Source organism: Hemitrygon akajei, chromosome 26, assembly GCF_048418815.1.
Source record: "Hemitrygon akajei chromosome 26, sHemAka1.3, whole genome shotgun sequence".
Classification (NCBI taxonomy): Eukaryota; Metazoa; Chordata; class Chondrichthyes; order Myliobatiformes; family Dasyatidae; genus Hemitrygon; species Hemitrygon akajei.
Window position 1 is genome coordinate 29672056 of NC_133149.1, and position 20377 is coordinate 29692432.

Sequence of the window (20377 nt, forward strand, 5' to 3'; positions counted from 1 at the left end):
CTGTTGCATCTAAAATAAGAGTCTCGCCAATAAAAGACCAGTCGGACCAGTTAGTGGTGTTTCCACGCACAAACAGAAAACGAAAGAAACCCTCTTTGGACTGCCAGTCAGAGAAGTTGGAATGATGAATCTGAATTTTACGTCCCCGATACACCAGGTTTCGGCCCAGCGGCCAACGTCTTTCTTCATCGAAGATATTTTACTCCACAAACCCAAGCCCGTGAGAGAAGCCCCTCCCGTTTCCTATGCCAGTTCCTTGGCATCCCGTGTCCCTTTGCTAGAATATGGATACCCTATAATGCCTACTCCGACGATACTGGCACCTCATCCTCATCACCCACTCCACAAACCGGAGCATCATCACCCTTACTTTCTCACATCGCCTGGTAAGTCCATCTGCTAGTTTATAAGCTAGAGTAAATCAGTAAAAGGATGTGTTTTCCAGTGGAAGGAAGGCGAGAGAGGAATTTTAACTTTAAAATGTATTTCTCGGTAGGTGCAGCGCTGTCATCACTGAACATGCAAGCAGCGTCCAAACATTCACACTTTACGTTTATTTAGTTACCTCACTCCTATTATTTAATCGAACACATTAAATATACATTTTTGCAGCTACAAACATTCAACATTTGCATTCCGGCCACTGGTTGCAATTGCTCAGGTTCGGAGAAACCGCGTGGCAGTGTAATGGAACGAAAGTCTTAGACAGCACTGTGATATAAATGAAGGAAATTTAATCAAGTATTCAGGTCATAAGTAAGTCGTAGGCGTTAGGAGCAATGTTAAAATGATTTTGCGAATGCAATGGATTTTAATGCTAACCTCTCTGTCATACTGCAAATTAGAACTTGGCGGGTTAAGTTTCAAACATTTATTTCAAACCTCACGATACAGTTGTTTCTTCTTTAGAAGACTTTGTTTAAAGGGGAACCCTTGCTAAAGTTGATTTACAGTACTTTGTTGCAATGGAATCTCGACTGACTGCAGGCAAATAAACAGTTCTATCAATTTATTTAATGAATGAAAGTTAGCAAACTCATACTTGTTTTATCCAGTCCAGGGGAATAAAAGTCTCGTTTTAAAGAGGTGTTAATCACCGCTTCAAAGTCCCCCGTTTATTAAGAAATCTGAATGTATTGTGGTCTTTAATTCTTAAGGCCTTGTTTTTAAAAGCATATTTTAAATTAATAAGCTTCAGCTACAGTTTCTGCTAAGGAGTTACATGTATTAAGCGCTTAGTTACGTCTTTTCAAACTTCAACTTCCGGTGGGATATTAGCAGGGCACATTTTTTTCTCGACTACTTTGCGATTTCTTTTGAGGGTTTAAGCTAATTTAAGCACTTATTAAACTCATCTCCCGCTCCCGCATTCGGACTTACATCCATTCTATTTTCTTGATAATCCTATAAAACACATACTAGATAAACTGTACCTTTTCGCCAGAATAAAATACAAAACAGGTTTCCAAAACTGAGCTCTAACAACTCTTCATCTTATTCTAAGTGACATTAATATTGAAATATTGCTAAAAATCCATTGCAATTATCTAGAGTAAAATGAAACCAATACATTTCTTCTATTAAATATATGAAATGGTTATTAACATTGTAAACGGCAGACTCGTGCCAATATTACCTACTTTGTTAGCTTACTAGGCATTTCGAGAGACACTTTTATGGGCAGGGCACAGAAGGATATTGCCCTAATACGTGTGAATGACATTAGGGTAAATGGACAAATAAGTCGGCACTCACGAGATGGGGCGAGAGGCCCATTTTGCTCTTCTACAACTCTTTCACTCTACCGCTTATTGATCTGAACTTCCACAGTAACTCAGCAAATTAGTTAGCACCTTTAAAGCACAGTTCAACGTTTCAAAAGGAGCGCTATCAAACAAAACAAATGTCCCCGGCCCATGAAGGCTTGCGGTTAAATGGCCAGAGCATGCTCAAAGTGGGAGGTTTGAAGATACGTTTAACATGTATATACCTTGAAATCGATATTTAGGAAACTGCCGAGTGAGAGTTGTAACTTGCTCTGGAACATATAATCATGGATATAATATATAACGACCATCTTTAAATCGAAGTACAATGAATCCCGGTTTACATTCGGGAAGTTGGCAAACATAAATATCTATATGCCAATTTATGTCTTAAGGATTATGACCTACTAATTAGGACAAAAGTGTGACTCGAATATGTTCCCCTCCGTCACTACACATTGGCTTTCACGCTTTGAAAGACTTCATCTCCTTCTGGAATTTTAAAGGAATTCGTGATATATTTTGTGTCTTAACCATAATCTTTGTAAAACATAACGATTATTTCAAACTGTCAAATGGTTCAAAGCTGTTAAAGGTATATCCGATTTTTACTTGTTATCTCATGACCCAAAGCAAAACCAGAGTTTGAAAAAAAAATGTAAACGTTTTAAAACTTCATAGTGGATCTTCGCTGACGAGTTAAGAGGTGCCAATATGGTGTTAACAATGTTTTAATTGTTATCCATATAAACAAATCTCAGAGATCTACATCATATTTCGTTGTTTTAAAAGGGCGCGGAAAAATCAGGTATATTCAGCTAAGGCCGTCATGGTCGTTATTTATTACAGTGCCTTACGGCGCCGGTCTGATACAAGCCTCCTTTATTGCCCTGCACCAAACGATTCAAAACAAACGCCAGTTCTACCATGAATCAGTACAGAATCGAAAATGATCAGAACGGGCAAAGATTTACCCGTTCTTTAAATAGATAACCCAATCTCACAAAGACTGTCCTGTTAATATATAGAAAATCACATCAAAGAACATTTTGAGTCGCATTCAAAATTTACAATGAAAAGACGTTTTACAGAAGTAATCGTTTAACGAGTAAATAGCCAAATGTTTACGATTTGCACTCTTAAATGCTTCTGTTATTTTCGTACCATCTTAGCGCCTAATGAGATAGTCATTGATTTTCAATCTACCTCTAATGAAATGTATAAATAGGGAAACGTTCCAATGGGTTGCTGCTACAGTAGATAGGCTGTTGTTTAGTGGGGTAATTCGAAACATCTGCCCTTAGTGAACGCCCACTAGAATTCTTTGACAAATGGTGATGATGGAGGAGAATATTCGGCAACCCGCTGATACCATCACTATGGGATATTTTATCGCGCAAAGGAATCTGCGATAACGGTGAGTGCTGATTTGAGAAAACATTAATGTTAAACATTGTGCCCTTGTTATCAGTAGGGATGCACGTGCCGGCTCTCTTCCAGCATCCCCCCGAACTCCCAGGTAAACACTGCAGGCGACGGAAAGCCCGGACCGTCTTCTCGGATTCTCAGCTCTCGGGACTGGAGAAACGCTTCGAGATTCAGCGCTATCTATCAACCCCGGAGAGGGTGGAACTGGCGTCAGCGCTGAGTCTCTCGGAGACCCAGGTACAGCTGGGAGGGTGATTGCATTAAAACCATGTTGACTCAAATGTTTTTTGGTTTATACAGAGAGTCCTTTAGCATTTTTCAAAATAATCTCATTACACAAGATCGACCTAATCGATGTAAGACATACAATGAGCGATAAAAACATCGAGGTTTTCAAATAAACTCACTGATGTTTTACAGCCTCGAACGAAGTTTAATTCGGGCACTTCAAATTTTGTGAGTCGACTGATTACGTTGTTTATGTCCCTACGGGGCCTAGTTGTATTTAACTCCAAAATCTTAATGCTACCGATGAAATCACCCCTCTCCCAAGGCTTCAGTCTCCCTAAAGCGCACGCAAACACGCTTGCCATCACTTAAAACTTTATATTGTAAATTCCACGCCTAAATTCACAAGACCAGGACACAGAGCTATTTCTCAAATCAAAATACTTTCGAATAGAATCAGCAGTGAGCAGATATTGTAGTAGTAAAGGTATATTGTCTATCAAGTGAAAATGATGCAGTAGAGTGACGGACTATCCTTAATTAAAACATGTTTACAGATACTCACTAGTATCGGCTCATTCACTACACCTAGTTCAATAACCAGTCAATAACAAGTCACCTGTAGCAACAAAAGTGATCCCTGTGAAATTTCTAATCTTCCCTCTTTTTCTTCATGCTGTGATTTGTGATGCTGACACTTTGTCAAATCCAACTGACAGCGAAACACTGTTAGCAGTTTGTTTTTAAAATAAATATTATTTGAATAAAGCTTCCGGCCGTAAAGCGTCCAATTTGTTTTTAACCCTTTGAGATTAAGTATAAATTCCAATTAAAAAAACATTTTGTTATGTTTCTCCAGAAATAAGTCACTACGAATATTTTTATAAGCCTCACGGAAACACATTTGATTTGACATTGCGAAATTTATATTTGGGAATTCGTCCGTTGATTTGAGGAATTATTTTAAAATGTTATCTTATGGTCAACGGCTGTTAGTGTCATCCTTCCCCAACAGTAATATCGTCGTGCGCCAGGGCTCATCTTTAAACCCACTTGGGTCAGTGGTGTTCTCATTCCGGTCAAATTCTTTGTGCTTCTGGCTGGTGTGTTTTCCAGGTTAAAACGTGGTTCCAGAATCGAAGAATGAAGCATAAAAAACAATTAAGAAAGTCTCGGGATGATCACGGCCAGAAAAACTCACCCACCGGCGACCAGCGCCTCGACTCCAGTGTCAGTGAGACGGAAATAAATCCGAAAAGTTCCATAGAGATAAAGTCTTTAAGCAGCCAGAACACCTTTCTGTTAGAGAACCATGAAGATGATGTGGATATTATTGAAGACGATGATATTTGCTCTGCTGAACATATAGCGTAAAATTAGATTAAAACTTAAAATCCCGAAATACATCAGAAAGAGCTATTGTTCACACGGGAAATACTTTGAGACTGTTGGATTTGTGAGGGGGCTGGGCGAAGACTACAGCAACCCTACCGACCTTACGCGCCAATCGCCCGACAGTAGCTTCTGATTGTTTCCAAATCGGAAGCTCTTTCCTGTATATAGTTAACTAACGAAAATCTAATATTTATGTCAAATATATTAGGTTGAAATAATCTTGATGCTACCTATATTGTTAATGTTGACTCTTCAGTAGCACTTGTAGAATGCATCTCGTCAATAATTTTAAGTTATATTGATGTTAATAAAATAATTTACAAGCAAATAGTTTTTAAACCATTGCCTACTGCAGTTAAGCATTTAAAAGATACGGAATTAACTTTGTGAAGTCCGTCTGAATTCAATCTGTTGTCAACCGATTTTCCTAGAGATTGATGTAAGCGTAACTTTAAAACAGTGATAAATAAGGTTTGAAGCTAAACCCTGTACAAAGAAACACGGCGTTGGATTTGTGTATATAATGCGTACTTATTTATTACGCATTATTATTGCTAGAAACTAATTGATACTATGCTCCAGATTATTACAGTGTTCACTACATTAATTGTGTTCTTAGAAAGTTTGAATAATTCACTAACTAGACTTTCAAACATGGAGAAAAATTAGATTGTGTTATTCTCTTCATAGTATATATTGTATATGGTATTTTCTATATAATATATGGTAAATGTAATCTTAATTATATGGTATATGCTTTTTAACTATACTGTATGTGTTATCCTATGTATAATATACAGTATAATATGAAACATTCTCTACATAACATATATAATGTGTTGTACTGTACCATACATATTGTTATGTGTGTTATTTGCCAGAAAGCTAAATAACATGGGCAGGGGTTTTAACATTTATGAGTTGCTCACAATCTGTTTCAACACAGTCAATCTTTTTTATCTCCTCTGTCTGCATAATGTCTCCCTGCAGTCAGTCTATTAATAGTATTAGAGAATTTATTCTGATCACAAAATTCAAATTATGACTCAGAAAAAGACAATCAGTTAAAGGCTATAATATTGTATAAGCCTCAGAACATGCTTTTAAATTCATTAAATTCACTTGCTTGATGTCAATATAAAATCAAATAGGATTAAAATTGCTGTCTTTTAATGTCATTTTGAAAGTTATCATATTGTATTCAGTTGCATATCATTGAACGTGAAGCAGTTTGGAACACTTAGGGTCAGGAAAGGTGCATTTTATTCTGTTAACAGTGGTTATAATGATCAGAATAAGACATCAATATGTACAAACCATGTTGTGCTGGCTTCCAAAATATTTTAACAGCTTTATCTCCTTAAAAGTTCCAGTTTTCAGTTTCAAGATAAATTTTCCACCTCTTCAGCAGGTTTATGATAAAACATGCATGAAAACATGAATGAATTTGCAAATATCATTCAAATAATGACCATTCCTTTAAGTTCCAAAATAGTACTCACTACCTGTTAATCACACTTTAATCAGAACTCATTCAGCGCACCATTTAAGCATGTTGAAACTCCAGTATGGAATGAGATATACTTGAATTAGTCTTGGAACATATTTAAAACAATTGTGATATATTTTTCAGTGAAAATATAAAGAAATAATTCAGCCACATTAAGGTATTACCTAAATAATGGAGTACATTTTAAAAACAGTTCACAACAAATAATCAAATTAGTTTAACTTTCTTGCTGCTATTTTAATTCCTTTGGTATGGAAATTTTGCCATTCTACTTAGTTTTATAAAGACCTCATCAACAATTGCGAGTCTGTACCCATGAATCACAATCAAAATCTGGTTTAAAATCATGGGCATATGTCATGAAATTCGTTGTTTTGCAGCAGCAGCACATTGCAATACATAATAATAAAAACTATGAATTACAATAAATACATAGAAAAATTAAATTAAGCAGTGGAAAAAGAGAGGAAAAAGAGTGAGGTAGTGTTCATGGGTTCATTGTCCATTCAGAAATCTGATTGTGAAAGGGAAGAAGCTGTTCCTGAAATGTTGAGTGTGTGTCTTCAGGCTCCTGCACCTCCTCCTTGATGGCAACAATGAGAAGAGGGCATATCCTGGGTGATGGGGGTCCTTAATGATGGATGCCACTTTTCTGAGGCATTGCCTTCTGAAGGTGTGCTGGATGCTGGGAAGGCTACTGCCCATGATGGAACTGACTGAGTTCACAACTTTCTGCAGCTATTTCTGATCCTGTGCAGTGGCCCCTCCATGATGCAACCAGTTAGAATGCTCTCCATGTTATGACCATAAAGCCATAAGACATAGGAGAAAAATTAGGCCATTCAGCCCATCAAGGCTGATCCCAGATCCCACTCAACCCATACAGCTGCTTTCTCACCATATCCTTTGATGCTCTGACCAATCAGGAAACAATCAACTTCCACTTTAAATATATGCATGGACTTGACCTCCACCACGGTCAGTGGCAGAGTATTCCACAGATTTACTACTCTTTACCTAAAAAACTTCTTCCTTACCTCTGTTCTAAAGGGTCACTCCTCAATTTTGAGGCTGTGCCCTCTAGTTCTGGATAGCCCCACGATAGAAAACATCCTCTCCGCATCCACCTTATCTAGTCCTTTCAACATTCAGTAGGTTTCAATGAGATCCCCTCGCATTCTTCTAAATTCCAGTCTGCACAGTCCCAAAGCTGCCACAAGTTTCTCATATGTTAACCCCTTCATTCTCGTGAACCTGCTCTGGAATCACTCCAGTGACAGCACATCCTTTCTGAGATATGGGGCCCAAATCTGTTGACAATACTCCAAGTGCAGCCTGACTAGTGTCTTATAAAGGCTCAGCATTATCTCCTTGCTTTTATATTCTATTCCCCGTGAAATAACTGCCAACATTGCATTTGCCTTCTTTACCACAGACTCAACCTGTTAATTAACCTTCCAGTAGTCTTGCACGAGGGCTCCTAAGTCCCTGTGCACCTCTGATGTTTGAGCCTTCTCCCCATTTAGATAATAGTCCACACTATTGCTCCTTTTACCAAAATGCATTATCATCCATTTCCCAACACTGTATTCCATCTGTCACTTTTTTTGCCCATTCTTCCAATTTGTCTAAGTCCTGCTGCAATTGCATTGCTTCCTCAGCACTACCCACCCTGCACCTATCTTCGTATCATCCGCAAACTTTGCCACAAAGCCATCAATTCCATTATCCAAATCATTGACAAATAATGTGAAATACAGCGGTCCCAATACTGACCCCTGAGGAACACTACTAGTCACTGGCAGCCAACAAGAAAAGGCCCACCTTATTCCCACCTGTTGCCTCCTGCCTATCAGCCATTCAGCTATCCGTACCAGTATCTTTTCTGTAACGGAATAAGATTTTATCTTGTTAAGTAGACTCATGTGTGACACCTTATCAAATGCCTTCTGAAAATCTAAGTAAATGACATCCACTGCCTCTCCTTTGTCCATCCTGCTTGTAACTTCCTCGAAAAACTCAAAGATTTCGCTTTACAGAAACCATGCTGACTTTGGCTTATTTTATCATTTGTCTCCAGTACCTCAAAACCTCACCATTAATAATAGACTCCCACACTTTCCCAACAACTAAGGTTAGGCTAACTGGCCTATAACTTCCTTCCTTTTGCCTTTCTCCCTTCTTAAAGAGTGGAGTGACACTTGTAATCTTCCAGTCCTCCAGGACCTTACCAGAATCAAGTGATTCTTGAAAGATCATGACCAATGCATCCGTTATCTCTTCAGCAACCTCTCTCAGGACTCTGGGATGTAGTCCATCTAGCCCAGGTGACTTATCCACCTTAAGACCTTTGAGTTTGCCTAGCACTTTTTCCTTTTTAATAGCAATACCATTCACTCCTGCTCACTGACACTCATAGACCTCTGGCACACTGCTAGTGTCTTTAACAGTGAAGACAGATGCCAAGTATCCATTAAGCACATCTGCCATTTCTTTGGCCTCCAGTACTACCTCACCAGCATCATTTTCCTGTGGTCCAATATCAACTCTCACCTTCCTTTTACTCTTCAAGTAACTGAAAAAACTTTTGGTATCCTGCTTTATAGTATTGGCTAGTTTTCCCTCATATTTCATGGTTTCCATTCTTACAGCTTTTTTTGTTGCCTTTTGTTGGATTTAAAAAGTTTCCCAATCATCCAACTTCCCACTCACTTTTGCAACCTTATATGCCCTTTCTTTGGCTTTTATGCAGTCCTTAACTACCCTTGTCAGCCATGGTTGCCTACCCCTGCCATTTGAGAACTTCTTCCTCTGTGGGGCATATCTATCTTGCACCTAGTGAACTATTCCCAGGAACTTCAGCCAGCTGTACTCTGCCACCATCCCCGCCAGTATCCTCCTCAAATCCATCTGGGCAAGCTCCTCTCTCATGCCCCTGTAATTCCCTTTATTCCATTGCGAAACTGATACATGTGAATTATGCTTCTCCCTCTCAAATTGCAGTATGAATTCAAATGTATTATGATCACTCCAGCTTGCTAACATGGTCTCTAAGGAGCTGCATCTTGATGCACCTGGAGCAGATATGGCAATCGGGGAGGCTGGGAATCTCCTGGAAATCCCACATCAGAAACTCAGAACGGAACACTGGTTCTGTAGACATACCCCCTATTCTCTCAACAGTTAAATAAGAAATAAGGAATGAACTTCCCTTGCCTCTGCCTGTTCTTGCTGAAGCCCTGTTGTGCCAAAGCCTAACTACTCTGCCTCAGATTACTCTGATGGCAGAGTAGTCTTTTTGTGAGTGTCTTTAGTGACATACCAAGTCTCCTCAAACTCCTAATGAAGTATAGCCACTGTCACACCTTCTTTGTAATTGTATCAATATGTTGGACCCTGGGTAGATCCTCAGAGATGTTGACACTGAGGAAATTGAAACTGCTCACCCTTTCCACTGCTACTCCCTTTATGAGGACTGGTGTGTTTTCCCTCAACTTCCCCTTCCTGAAGTCTATAATCACTTCCTTAGTCTTACAGATGTTAAGTGCAAAGTTGTTTTTGTGACAAAAAAAAACGTGTTATCGGCAAAGTTATAGGTGGCATTTGAGCTGTGCCCAGCCACACAGTCGTGGGTGCAGAAAGAGTAGAGTAGTGGGGTGCTCCAGTGTTGATGTGTGTGAATGTTGATTGTCAACTAGGAGGTGTTATTTTTGATCCGCACAGCCTGTAGTCTGCTAATGAGGAAGTTAAGGATCCATTTGCAGGGGCCCAGGTTTTGGAGTTTGTTGATTCGAACTAAGGGTACGATTGTGTTGAACGCTGAGCTGTAATCAATAAACAGCAGCCTGATGTAGGTATTACTATTATCCAGGTGATTCAAGTCTGAGTGGAGAGCCAGTGAGATTCCAACCACTGTAGACCTTTTGTAGCAATAGGCAAATTACAGCAGGTCCAAGTCCTTGCTTGGGCAGGAGTTGATTCTAACCAGGACCAACCTCTCAAAGCACTTCATCATAGTGGATGTGAGTGGTCACTGGGCGATAGTCATTGAGGCAGCTCACCCTGCTCCTCTTGGACACTGGTAAGATTGTCACCCTTTTGAAGCAGGTGGGGACCTCTGACTGCAGTAGTGAGTGATTGAAGTTATCCTCGAACACTCCCACCAGTTCGTTGGCACAAGTTTTCAGTGCCCTACAAAGTATACTATCAGGGCCTGATGCCTTGTGAGGGTTCACCTTATTGAAAGACGTTATGGCATTGGCCTCCAAGGTGTCAGCAGGGTCACCAGATGCTGGAGGGATTTGCACAGGCATAGTTTTATTCTCCCTTTCAATGCGTGTATAAAAAGGCATTGCACTCACCTGGAAGTGAAGCATCACTGCCATTCATGACGTTAGGTTTCCCTTTGTAGGAAGTAATGGCAAGCAGACCCTGCCAGAGCTGACGTGCATCTAATTCCGTCTCTAACCTCAATCAGAATTGTTTTTATCGCTCTTAATGTAGCCTTCCGTAGGTCATAACTGGACGTCTTGTATAGTTCTGGATCACTGGTCTTGAACGCCAGAGATCTAGCCTTCAGCAGACCATGAATCTGCTGGTTCATCCATGGCTTTTGATTTGGGTATGCCTGGTACATTCTGGAAGGCACACACTCATCTACATAGGGTTTTTATTAAATCAGTGACAACTGTGGCATATTCATTCAGACGCAAAGATGAATTCTGAATATTGTCTAGTCCACGGATTCAAAGCAGTCCTATATCCACTCCTCTGCCTCCTTTGCCCATACTATTATAGTCCTCAACACTGGTCCCATGGCCTTTAGTCTCTGTTTAGATACTGGGAGTAAAAATACAGCCAGGTGATCAGGCTTTACAAAGTGTAGGTGTGGGATGGCACAGTAAACATTCTTGATGGTGGCATAACAGTGGTCAAGTGTGTTGGCTCCTTGGGTTTCACAGGTGATATGTTGGTGGTAGTTGTTCAGAGACTTCTTCAAGCTAGCCTGCTTGAAATCTCCTGCAATGAAAGAGAAGACATCACGGTGCACAATTTTGTGCCTGCTGATTACATTGCTCAGCTCCTCCAGAGCCTGCCTGACATTGGCCTGAGATGAAAGTTACACTGCTACCAGGATGATGGCGGAAAACTCCCTTGGCAGATAAAATGGACGACACTTGACCGCTGGAAGTTCTAGGTCAGCTGAGCAGGACTGAGACAGAAACACAACGTTTTTGCACCACAATGAGTTTATCATAAAGCAAACTTCACCTCCACTGCCTTTAAAAGACTCAGCTGTCCTGTCTTTGTGGAGAATGATGAAGCCGTCGAGCTGCAGAGGGTCTGAAATAGTGGGTGTGAGTCATGTTTCCATGAAGCAAAGTACACAGCAGAACTGAACTGAATTCAAGGTTATTTATTGATGTCAGGGAGCCATGCTGAGTGCATCACAGTCACATGATCACATGAACCAAGCACAGCACACATTCCCTCTACTATTCTCATACATAAAGGCACACACATTTTCTTTTCTCTCATAATTTAAAACATAAAAAGACTTGACAATGTAGAGTAACTAAGCACTCTAATGGTGTTAACATGATATTTTAGTCAACACCAGAAGCAAAATCAGGAAACACTTTCAGACAAAATAAAACAGAGCCAAAATCTAAAACTATCTCACCAAAAATATTCTGCTTGCTGGAACATTTGGCCTTTCCAGTGTAAGGTCAAAGCATTTTCATTTGTTTAGCATATGAAGACATATGGAGCTATGGTGGATAATTGGAGTTAAGGTACTGATCAGCAATGATTTAATTGTATGTTGAACAAGCTTAAGCAACTAAATTGCCCTCTCCTTTGTTCCTATGTTCCCCTACTTGGCCAGTAGCCTGAAGTAACAACACAATTAATAATACTTTTCAGTGAATCAGAGAATGGGCTATGTAATGTTCTGCAATGATAAAAATATGTTAGAAGCTGGTTCAGACTTTGTAGTATTTACCCTGATAAATATCAATTCTATTATTAGATACTGTTTAGACAGTAGCTTGAAAAGATATGAAGAAGCTCCCTTACAGACTTTATATAATATTCTAGGTGAGACAAAAATAAAGGTGTTAAAATTCTAAGGCAGTTTTAACACATACAAACAAGCTGGATGAACTCAGCAGGTCGGGCAGCATCCGTTGAAATGAGCAGTCAACGTTTCGGGCTGAGACCCTTCATCAGGACAGTTTTAGTAGCTGAGCTTTTTTTAAGATTTAATAAGCAAAGTTATTATCAAAAGTAATTTTCTAAAACATTGACCTTGTGAAATTAAGCACATTGGAATTTAATTTAGAGATTCAAAATATATGGAGAAATATTAGAAATAGCTGTATACTTCTCATGAGCACACAAAAAGTCTGCATTGCTGGAAATCCAATGCAACACACACAAAATGCCGGCAGAACTCAGCAGGTCAGGCTGCATCTATGGCAATGAATAGACAACAATCAATGTTTCGGGCCGTGATGCCTTTTCAGTCCAGAAGAAGAGTCTTGGCTCGAAATGTCGATTGTTTATTCATTTCCATAGACGCTACCTGGCTTGCTGAGTTCCTCCAGCATTTTGAGTGCATTGCATACTTCTCATTTTGTTATTGAAATAAATCAAAAATCTAAACATTTATCATTTAAGGTTTTAAATCAATAATTAGAGTCATAGAGTCAAAGAGCAAAGCAGCATGGATTCAAGCACTTTGGCTCAACAAATCCATGCTGACCACGGTACCCACCCAGCTGGTCCCAAGTCTATTTTTAAGATATGTGACTTTCTAGGATCCTAATGTTTAGTTGAAGTATGGGTTCAAATCCATTCTCTAGTGGCTTTAGTCAACAATGGCTCTTTTTTGATCATTTCATTCATGGTGTAGCTCCAAAGGACAACATTGCCTTTGAGTTAAAATTGATGGCCATTTTCTCTTAAAAAGATCTCTGCATAGCTGGTTGACTGGTATAGAAAATCTCATTATGCAACTTTGTTAAGGCATGGAAATGAGAAATAAACTTCATTCTGTTGCGGGATGTAAAAGGCAAGATTGTCAAAGTGTGTTCATAAGACAGAGTTTTGCTTTATTCAAATTAATGTCAAAAGACACTTAGGAATGGATAATGAAGTGAAATAATTAAGGAATTTCTAGAATGACATCTACTGGGGCTCAACAAACACGGGGGTGATGGGTGAAATGAAAAAAAAAAAGAGTTCTGCCACAGAAGCAATTTTACATAAGTCCAAAGTATGGAGTTAGGCTGACATCTGGTCTCATTATCTACTAGTTCTGTCAACTGCATCTAGAAGTTTAAATTACAGACCATAGAGCACTGCAGCACAGTACAAGTCCTTTGGCCCACAATACTGTGCTGACACTTTAACAAACTCTAATATCAATCTAACACTTTCCTCGCGCATAGCCCTGCATTTTTCATTCTATAAGTTTTATTTTACTTTAAGTAAAGCTGCAGATATTACCTGACAACATCAGCTCCTCCTTATAGCTCAAATCTGCTTCAGCTTTTCAGAGGAACTGATGATGAATTAAAATCATATACTGTTCCATGATCCCCCCGGTCCCATATTGTATACCTTCTAGAATGGGCTTTCACAGTCAATGCCAGATGATCTCTCATTCTGACTGGTTCCTAAGCAACAATTTAAATCATAAACTGAAATGCTATTATGCCATTTTATTTGTTAGAACTTTCTACTCTTTCTATATTACATCCCCATATCATTGAAGGGGTGGCAGGGTGGAGATAGGTCTCTATCAAAGGATGTGTAAGGTGTCACCCGCCTTGCAAAGCCATTGCTCAGAAGAGGGCAATGGCCAACCACTTCTGTAGAAAAATTTGCCAAGAACAATCATGGTCACGGAAAGTCCATGATTGACCACGTCATACAATATGGCACATAACGAACAACATCATTGATAACTTGCTATCCAGATACAGTATACCACAGAATTGCAGCAAATTGTAGAAACACCTTAGTCCATCATGAACACAAGCCTCTCCTCCATTGACTCTGTCTACACTTCTCGCTGCCTTAAAAAAAACAGTCAGCATAATCAAAGCCCCACCCACCCTGGATGCTTTCCCTTCCCTTCCATAGATGCTGCCTGACCTGCTGAGCTCCCCCAGCATTTTGCGTGTTGCTTTGGATTTCCAGCATCTGCAGAATCTCTTGCCTTTTCCTTGGCCGGAGGACTTAGAACCAGGGTTTATAAACTCAGGATAAGGCGTCAAACATTTAGGACTGAGGTCAGGAACCACTCTGATGATTATGAACCTTTTGAATGCTCAGTGCTACATAGTTCTGGATGTTCTGTGGATGAGTGCAATTCAAGCAGAAATTGAGTTTTGGAATCCAGAGAAACCAAAAAATATGCTATCAAGCATAAAACTGGACAGGGTAGAAGATCTTATACATCTTGTGGGATATCACAGCAAGTTCAAGAGGCTGAGTGGCTTACTGTTCCCATTACTTGTATCTGGTCTCCTTATAAATATCAGAACCATCATGTTGTTACATTACTTTTGTCTAACACTGATTAACCAGTCAGTATTAAAGTATTTTAATAGTTGTAAAATAAAAATCCAAATAAATTGGTTAAGATTTCTTTGGAGCTCACTTGCAATACACTTTTTTTTTATTAATGCCTTTATTCAGAGCATGAACCACTCACTAGGGGTAGATTTCAGCAATGAGTATCTGATGGTAGATTGGTGGCTTTTTATAATCCTGTAATAAAGACAGGACTGGGAGCTGGCAGTGCTGTTTACTGGAGAAACATAAAGATGACCATTACATCTAAAAAGCTTTTCACAATTAAAGATCAGTTCTTGCCTATTTGTATCACAGCCATCTGCAAAGGAAGAAAATAACTAAATTATCTGGATGAATTCAAAGGATAAAAAGGATAGTAACTGAACCTTCAATAAATTGTTGTTAGTATAATTATCAGACAGCAAAAAGAGTTGAGAATATGGTCATTTATGTGATTTATGACTTTTATTGATATATTTTCAAATACAGCAAAGGCAGTTTCACCATGGGTGGCTGTTTTACACTTAAACCTCTAGCCAGGTGATACATTATCTAATTTTGTATTAGAGTCCAGGATCTTCAAAACCTTTATTTTGTATTGAATTAACAAAATGATAATGGAAAAAAATATTACAGGCTGAAATTTGCTCCTATTGAGAGATCAAAATAATCCCTTCATACACCCCACACCTCCATTCTCCAGAGCATATTCATTCATCAATACGACGCTGTTCATTGAAGTTACTGTTGCTGGTAGTTGGATTTACATTTACATTCTAGTTTAGACTGAAAGTTAGCACCTTTGTCTTTCTAGAACTACTGCACATTTGAGCATTTCATCAGAAAAATAGGAAGAAGGCATGATTGGATTGAGAAAAAGGAACGAGAGAGGAAAATGTCAAAACTTTGATAAATTTGAAGTAAAGACACATAGTTTTCTGGGATGTTTAATTTGTGGCTATCATTCAAATATAGCAACATCACATCATTCAGTACTGTTTAATGATGAAAGAGACATTGAAAATTTGCCTTTTCAAACAGGAAATTTTGTAAATGACTTTTAAGCATCCTGCACTTGACAGTGTGCCCTTGCCACATAAAGTAACATAAAGTGGTAAAATTATCTAATGCATTTCTAAACATTTCTTTATTAGAATTAATATTTTACTCAGCAGGGAATGCCTAAGAAGGGGACTCCATTTTCTATTTTCATTGCTTCAGGTTGTTATTTTTTGTTCTTTAGTTATCGCACTAAGTTTCAATATTTCAGTTGGATTCACTTTTTATCCAGAACCCCTTTATTTTTCTGCTGATTGTCAAATTTTGGTATCTTGTGCTAAAACAAGACTGCAACTAGTTATTGGCTGCAATTTTGTTAGAACAATTACCTGTCATTTAATGATCTTTGTAAATTATCTGTTTGTTAACTAGTCATACTTAATTATAATTCCAGTTTTGTGTATCTACCTTTCCTCTACATTTTGAATTTGTAAATAAATTACATGTGCATAACAAGAGAAAATCTGCAGATATTGGAAATCCGAGCAACACACACACAAAATGCTGGAGGAACTCAGCAGGCCAGGCTGCAGCTATGGAAAAGAGTTGATGTTTCGGGCTGAAACCCTTCGTCAGTCCTGTTGTGTATTACTTGTACATAATGTCATTTCAATTATGAAATAATAGTAATATCTTACACCACAATAATTAATTTAAGATAACTATTAATTTGTTATCCACTAATAATCTACAGATGAAATTGTAACTGATGAGTCACATTGGATATTCTGGGTTTGACGATTAAAACTATTTTGGAAGAGTTAAAGGGGAAAATCTGATGCACTCAGAAATAGATTAATCAGATGCAAATCCTGTTAATAGCTGTCAGAGAAATGTTAATGATTGACATGGCTATAACACTTCCATTGTTCTTTTAATTCCTCCATAATGTTTGAGAATGAATTTGATATTAATTGAAGTTTAGAACAAACTCACAAACATAAATACTCTCAACTTCATTTTCTTTCCGATGCAATAGCATACTTGCTGCAGATGTGTTACACATTGGTAAAGACTTCAATAAAACCAATATGATTATTCCAGAACTATAAAACTCTAGTAATCAACACACTTGGGACTTGTTGGTGGCCCACTGGTGGATTTTCCTGACTAAATGATGGTATTATTAACACTTGCACTTTTTTTCAGAATCTACAAAGTTTTTTTTAACACATTTTCCAGTGTACCAAGGAAGTTTAAAGGGTGTTGGGGAACTGGAGCCTTGGTCAGTTTCACAATGTTAGGTAAATAGGACCCAGGTCAGTTTAGAGGAAGCTTAAAAGTAGTGACTGATGAGCCCAATGCTGAACTAACAGGGCTTAAAAATAATCAGACTGCAGATTCTTGGAGCTTTACTCTAACACAGATTTGAAGTATTTCTCTTTTTCTTCTCCTTTCTTGAATATGCAATTTCAGGTAATGCTTGCAGATACTTCATCACAGTATTTTTTTCTTGTCTGTCTAATTAATAAGCATCAGATAACTCACATTGAATTTGGATGCCACAAAGAAATTAGATGAGATAACAGTGCATTTCATCTGTTAACAGTTCATGGAGGGTTGAAGGGCCTGGACTGTGCTGTAGTGCATTAACATTACTTCCTTGGTTGTTGCCAGATGGAAACTGTAACAATTTACCTGTGTACTCCTTAGAAAAGAATTAAATCAGAGGACATGAGCACGGCAAAATGGTGGTGGAATATGCAAAAATGATTGTGTCAGTAAGATTTTTTAAAATTTCAGTGGCTTAATTGCCCTTTGGCATGTAGGACATCATTCAAAGCATGCAGATGTCTCAAAGCTGAGAAAGGAAATGAATGGCAAGTGGTTACTCCAAGAGGACAGAGAAAAATTCATGAAAGTTGTCAAGTAGAAATATGAAGTGATTTAATTTGGTAGGGGGATTGAGGAGAGACAATATATGTCAAACTATGCAATTTTAAAGAATGTGTACAATTAAAACATAAGCACAGGACATTGAAGATGGCCAACCATGTTGAGCACCATTGATATGTGATCCTTAGATTAATGAATAAAGGTTATAGGAACACAATTGACATCTACCTACCTCTAACCATCATTTCCTAACCAGCCCCCTCAATCTCCCCTCTCAGCCCCATCACCATGAGGTTGGAAAAGCATGTTTGCAATCTAAGTTTTCAACTTTTGTGTCATTCCCTTATACAACTATGCTAATAATGCTACTAAATTAAAATAAATGAACTAATCACCTTTAGTAAATTGGCTATATTATTTTAGACAGTTGTTGCTATTGTCAGTTTCATTTCTTGACCTTATTTGACATTAATTGTACATTGCTTTCTCCAACTTGAGTAATGGCATGGACTCAGTTCCATATTCTATATTCCCTAAGGTGTAATGCTTCTATTGTAACTTCTAATGCTTTCTCGTGTTTATCTGAGGGTTGCTTTGTGAATATTATCAGTACATTAACAAGAAACCATGACACCATGTTTTAAATTAATTTAGTTCCAGTGGAATTATATCTAATGGGTCTCAAATCAGCAGGTTGGCTGGGAAGGCACTGGTAATTTCAGTCTCACCAAAGAAAAGAATGCACAAAGTTCACGGTTTTATGCCCTGCCTGGAAAGTATCTACTTGTTTCCATAATTTATAAAATTTATTAGCCTTTGCTTTTCACAGGTGCATATTAGTCATTTCCTTCTACAGATTTTTTTGTGCATATTGCACATATTCAGTCATGAAAAGCATTTGCATTATTATTTATCTGCAAAACATCAAAAGATCCCCTTTCCTTGTAAAGCACTTAACAGTATACACCGTAACACTTTTTAAAAGTATCACAGATCATGAAAATTGACAAATAATTCTGGTGAAAATTTTTAAATGGTTATGTAAGGAAGCCAATTATTTAGAGCGAACATTATATGTGAAAGAAGAAAATGGAGTGCATTGGAGATCTTATAAGGTAAACCAGTTCATTTTCCAAAATGTGACTTTGATATGCTGCCAATTTAAAAGGAAAGCATTGGTGTACGGATAGTGCGGAAGGTGATCAATTAAGAGATTAAGCATTTTGCAGCACATGGGGCACATCTGCATTTTCTCCTAATAACAAGGCCATCAGCTCATTTTCAGAACACTGTTGTCTACTTCAGTGCAGGCTTCACTTCAAAGACCCAATGTCTGCCTGTGCTATTTAATCAGAGAAGGGATGCTAATTTGGCCTTCTTAATGTGTGGTGGTAAGAGACTCCTTCAATTAACTGAATTCTATAGTAAGAGAATAAAGGGATGCAAACAGAGTCGAACTGGAAAGGCAGAGTTCTCATTAAATCAAAAGGTCCGGCATTCATTAACTCTCGCATCTGAGGCTAAACACTAAATACACACAGAGCATCAAAGGGTCCGTGATGGGTTAAATAGGGAATGCAATCTAATTAAAATATTACATATGAGTAAATAGCTCTTTGATATTCATCTAAAGGTTCCATTAAAGAAATAGGTGCTTCAGATTTGCATTATGGTGGGGATTATCACTTTTAAGTACGGACAACAAGTTTCTGCCTAATCAGAACTGCTTCAAAGTGTCATCATTTTGTGACCCATTTGCAGAAGCAGCCAAGAATGAGAAAATATACTGATATCTGGGCTAAGAAAGACCATTTAATAGTGGCGCAATGTAGCAGCAGGTGCACCAATCACAGAGGCTGTGCAGAAAGGGATGCAGAGAGAGAAGATAGATAAAGGAAGACAGCATAATTCAACAGTTGAAAAGAACAGGATAAAACCAATGACTATACAGTATATATATTTATCCATCTGTGTATATGTACACATCAAGATTCAATCATTCATATAGTGATTGCATGGGTTGACCTTGCAAATTGGCAATAAAAATGCTCTTTTCAGCTGTTAATATTTTTGGACCTCCTACCACTTCTGATGAATTTTGTCAGCTGTTGCACTTGTATGTCATTTCCTGCAATAGGGCTCTGCTTATACTGGATTCTGGATGGGACAATCTGATGAGGTCCCTAATTTTTTGTGAAGTTTTCAAATTATGATTTTGTCTGGGTTGTCTGTCAATTAACCCCAGTGGCCATGCATAGAGCAAACACAATTCTGTTCAGGAGCATTGAATCCTTTGCTTAAGGCATCTGGACTAGGTTGTGACGAAAATTCAAAGAAGGCAGTTTTCAAAACTCAGTGTAATATTAAAATGTTAATGATAACCACCATGCACAAACCACCATTCTCTTTACTTATTATACACTAATATAGAGTCAAAAAATGGGAGGCCAACAGGTTGCATTCTATTTGTGATGTGCCAGCTGCCGTTCAGTAACTGATTGCACATTGGAACAAAAGGAAGAAATAAGCTTGGGCCCTGGTACAAAGGTATATTCCAAATTCATGAAGC

The 20377-nt window shown here is 38.3% G+C and overlaps 1 protein-coding gene across 2 annotated transcripts; it reads left to right on the forward strand.

Moving 5' to 3' along the window:
* bsx (brain-specific homeobox) lies at positions 1 to 5792 on the forward strand. Of its 2 annotated transcripts, none has more exons than XM_073029756.1 (3): positions 1 to 386; positions 3238 to 3431; positions 4539 to 5792. In XM_073029756.1, the coding sequence occupies exons 1-3, from the start codon at positions 122 to 124 to the stop codon at positions 4794 to 4796; spliced, it is 717 nt and encodes a 238-aa protein (XP_072885857.1). In that variant the 5' UTR covers positions 1 to 121; the 3' UTR covers positions 4797 to 5792. The 2 variants fall into 2 exon arrangements, with proteins under 2 accessions (XP_072885857.1, XP_072885858.1); XM_073029757.1 differs by having other exon boundaries at positions 3241 to 3431.
* The last annotated feature ends 14585 nt before the right edge of the window (positions 5793 to 20377 follow it).

Excerpts from the sequence above, each read along its gene's own strand:
- bsx (XM_073029756.1), top strand. The coding sequence starts at position 122 with ATGATGAATCTGAATTTTACGTCCCCGATACACCAGGTTTCGGCCCAG. Across the intron at positions 387-3,237 it reads TTACTTTCTCACATCGCCTG|TAGGGATGCACGTGCCGGCT; the intron begins GTAAGTCCATCT and ends CCTTGTTATCAG. Across the intron at positions 3,432-4,538 it reads TGAGTCTCTCGGAGACCCAG|GTTAAAACGTGGTTCCAGAA; the intron begins GTACAGCTGGGA and ends TGTGTTTTCCAG.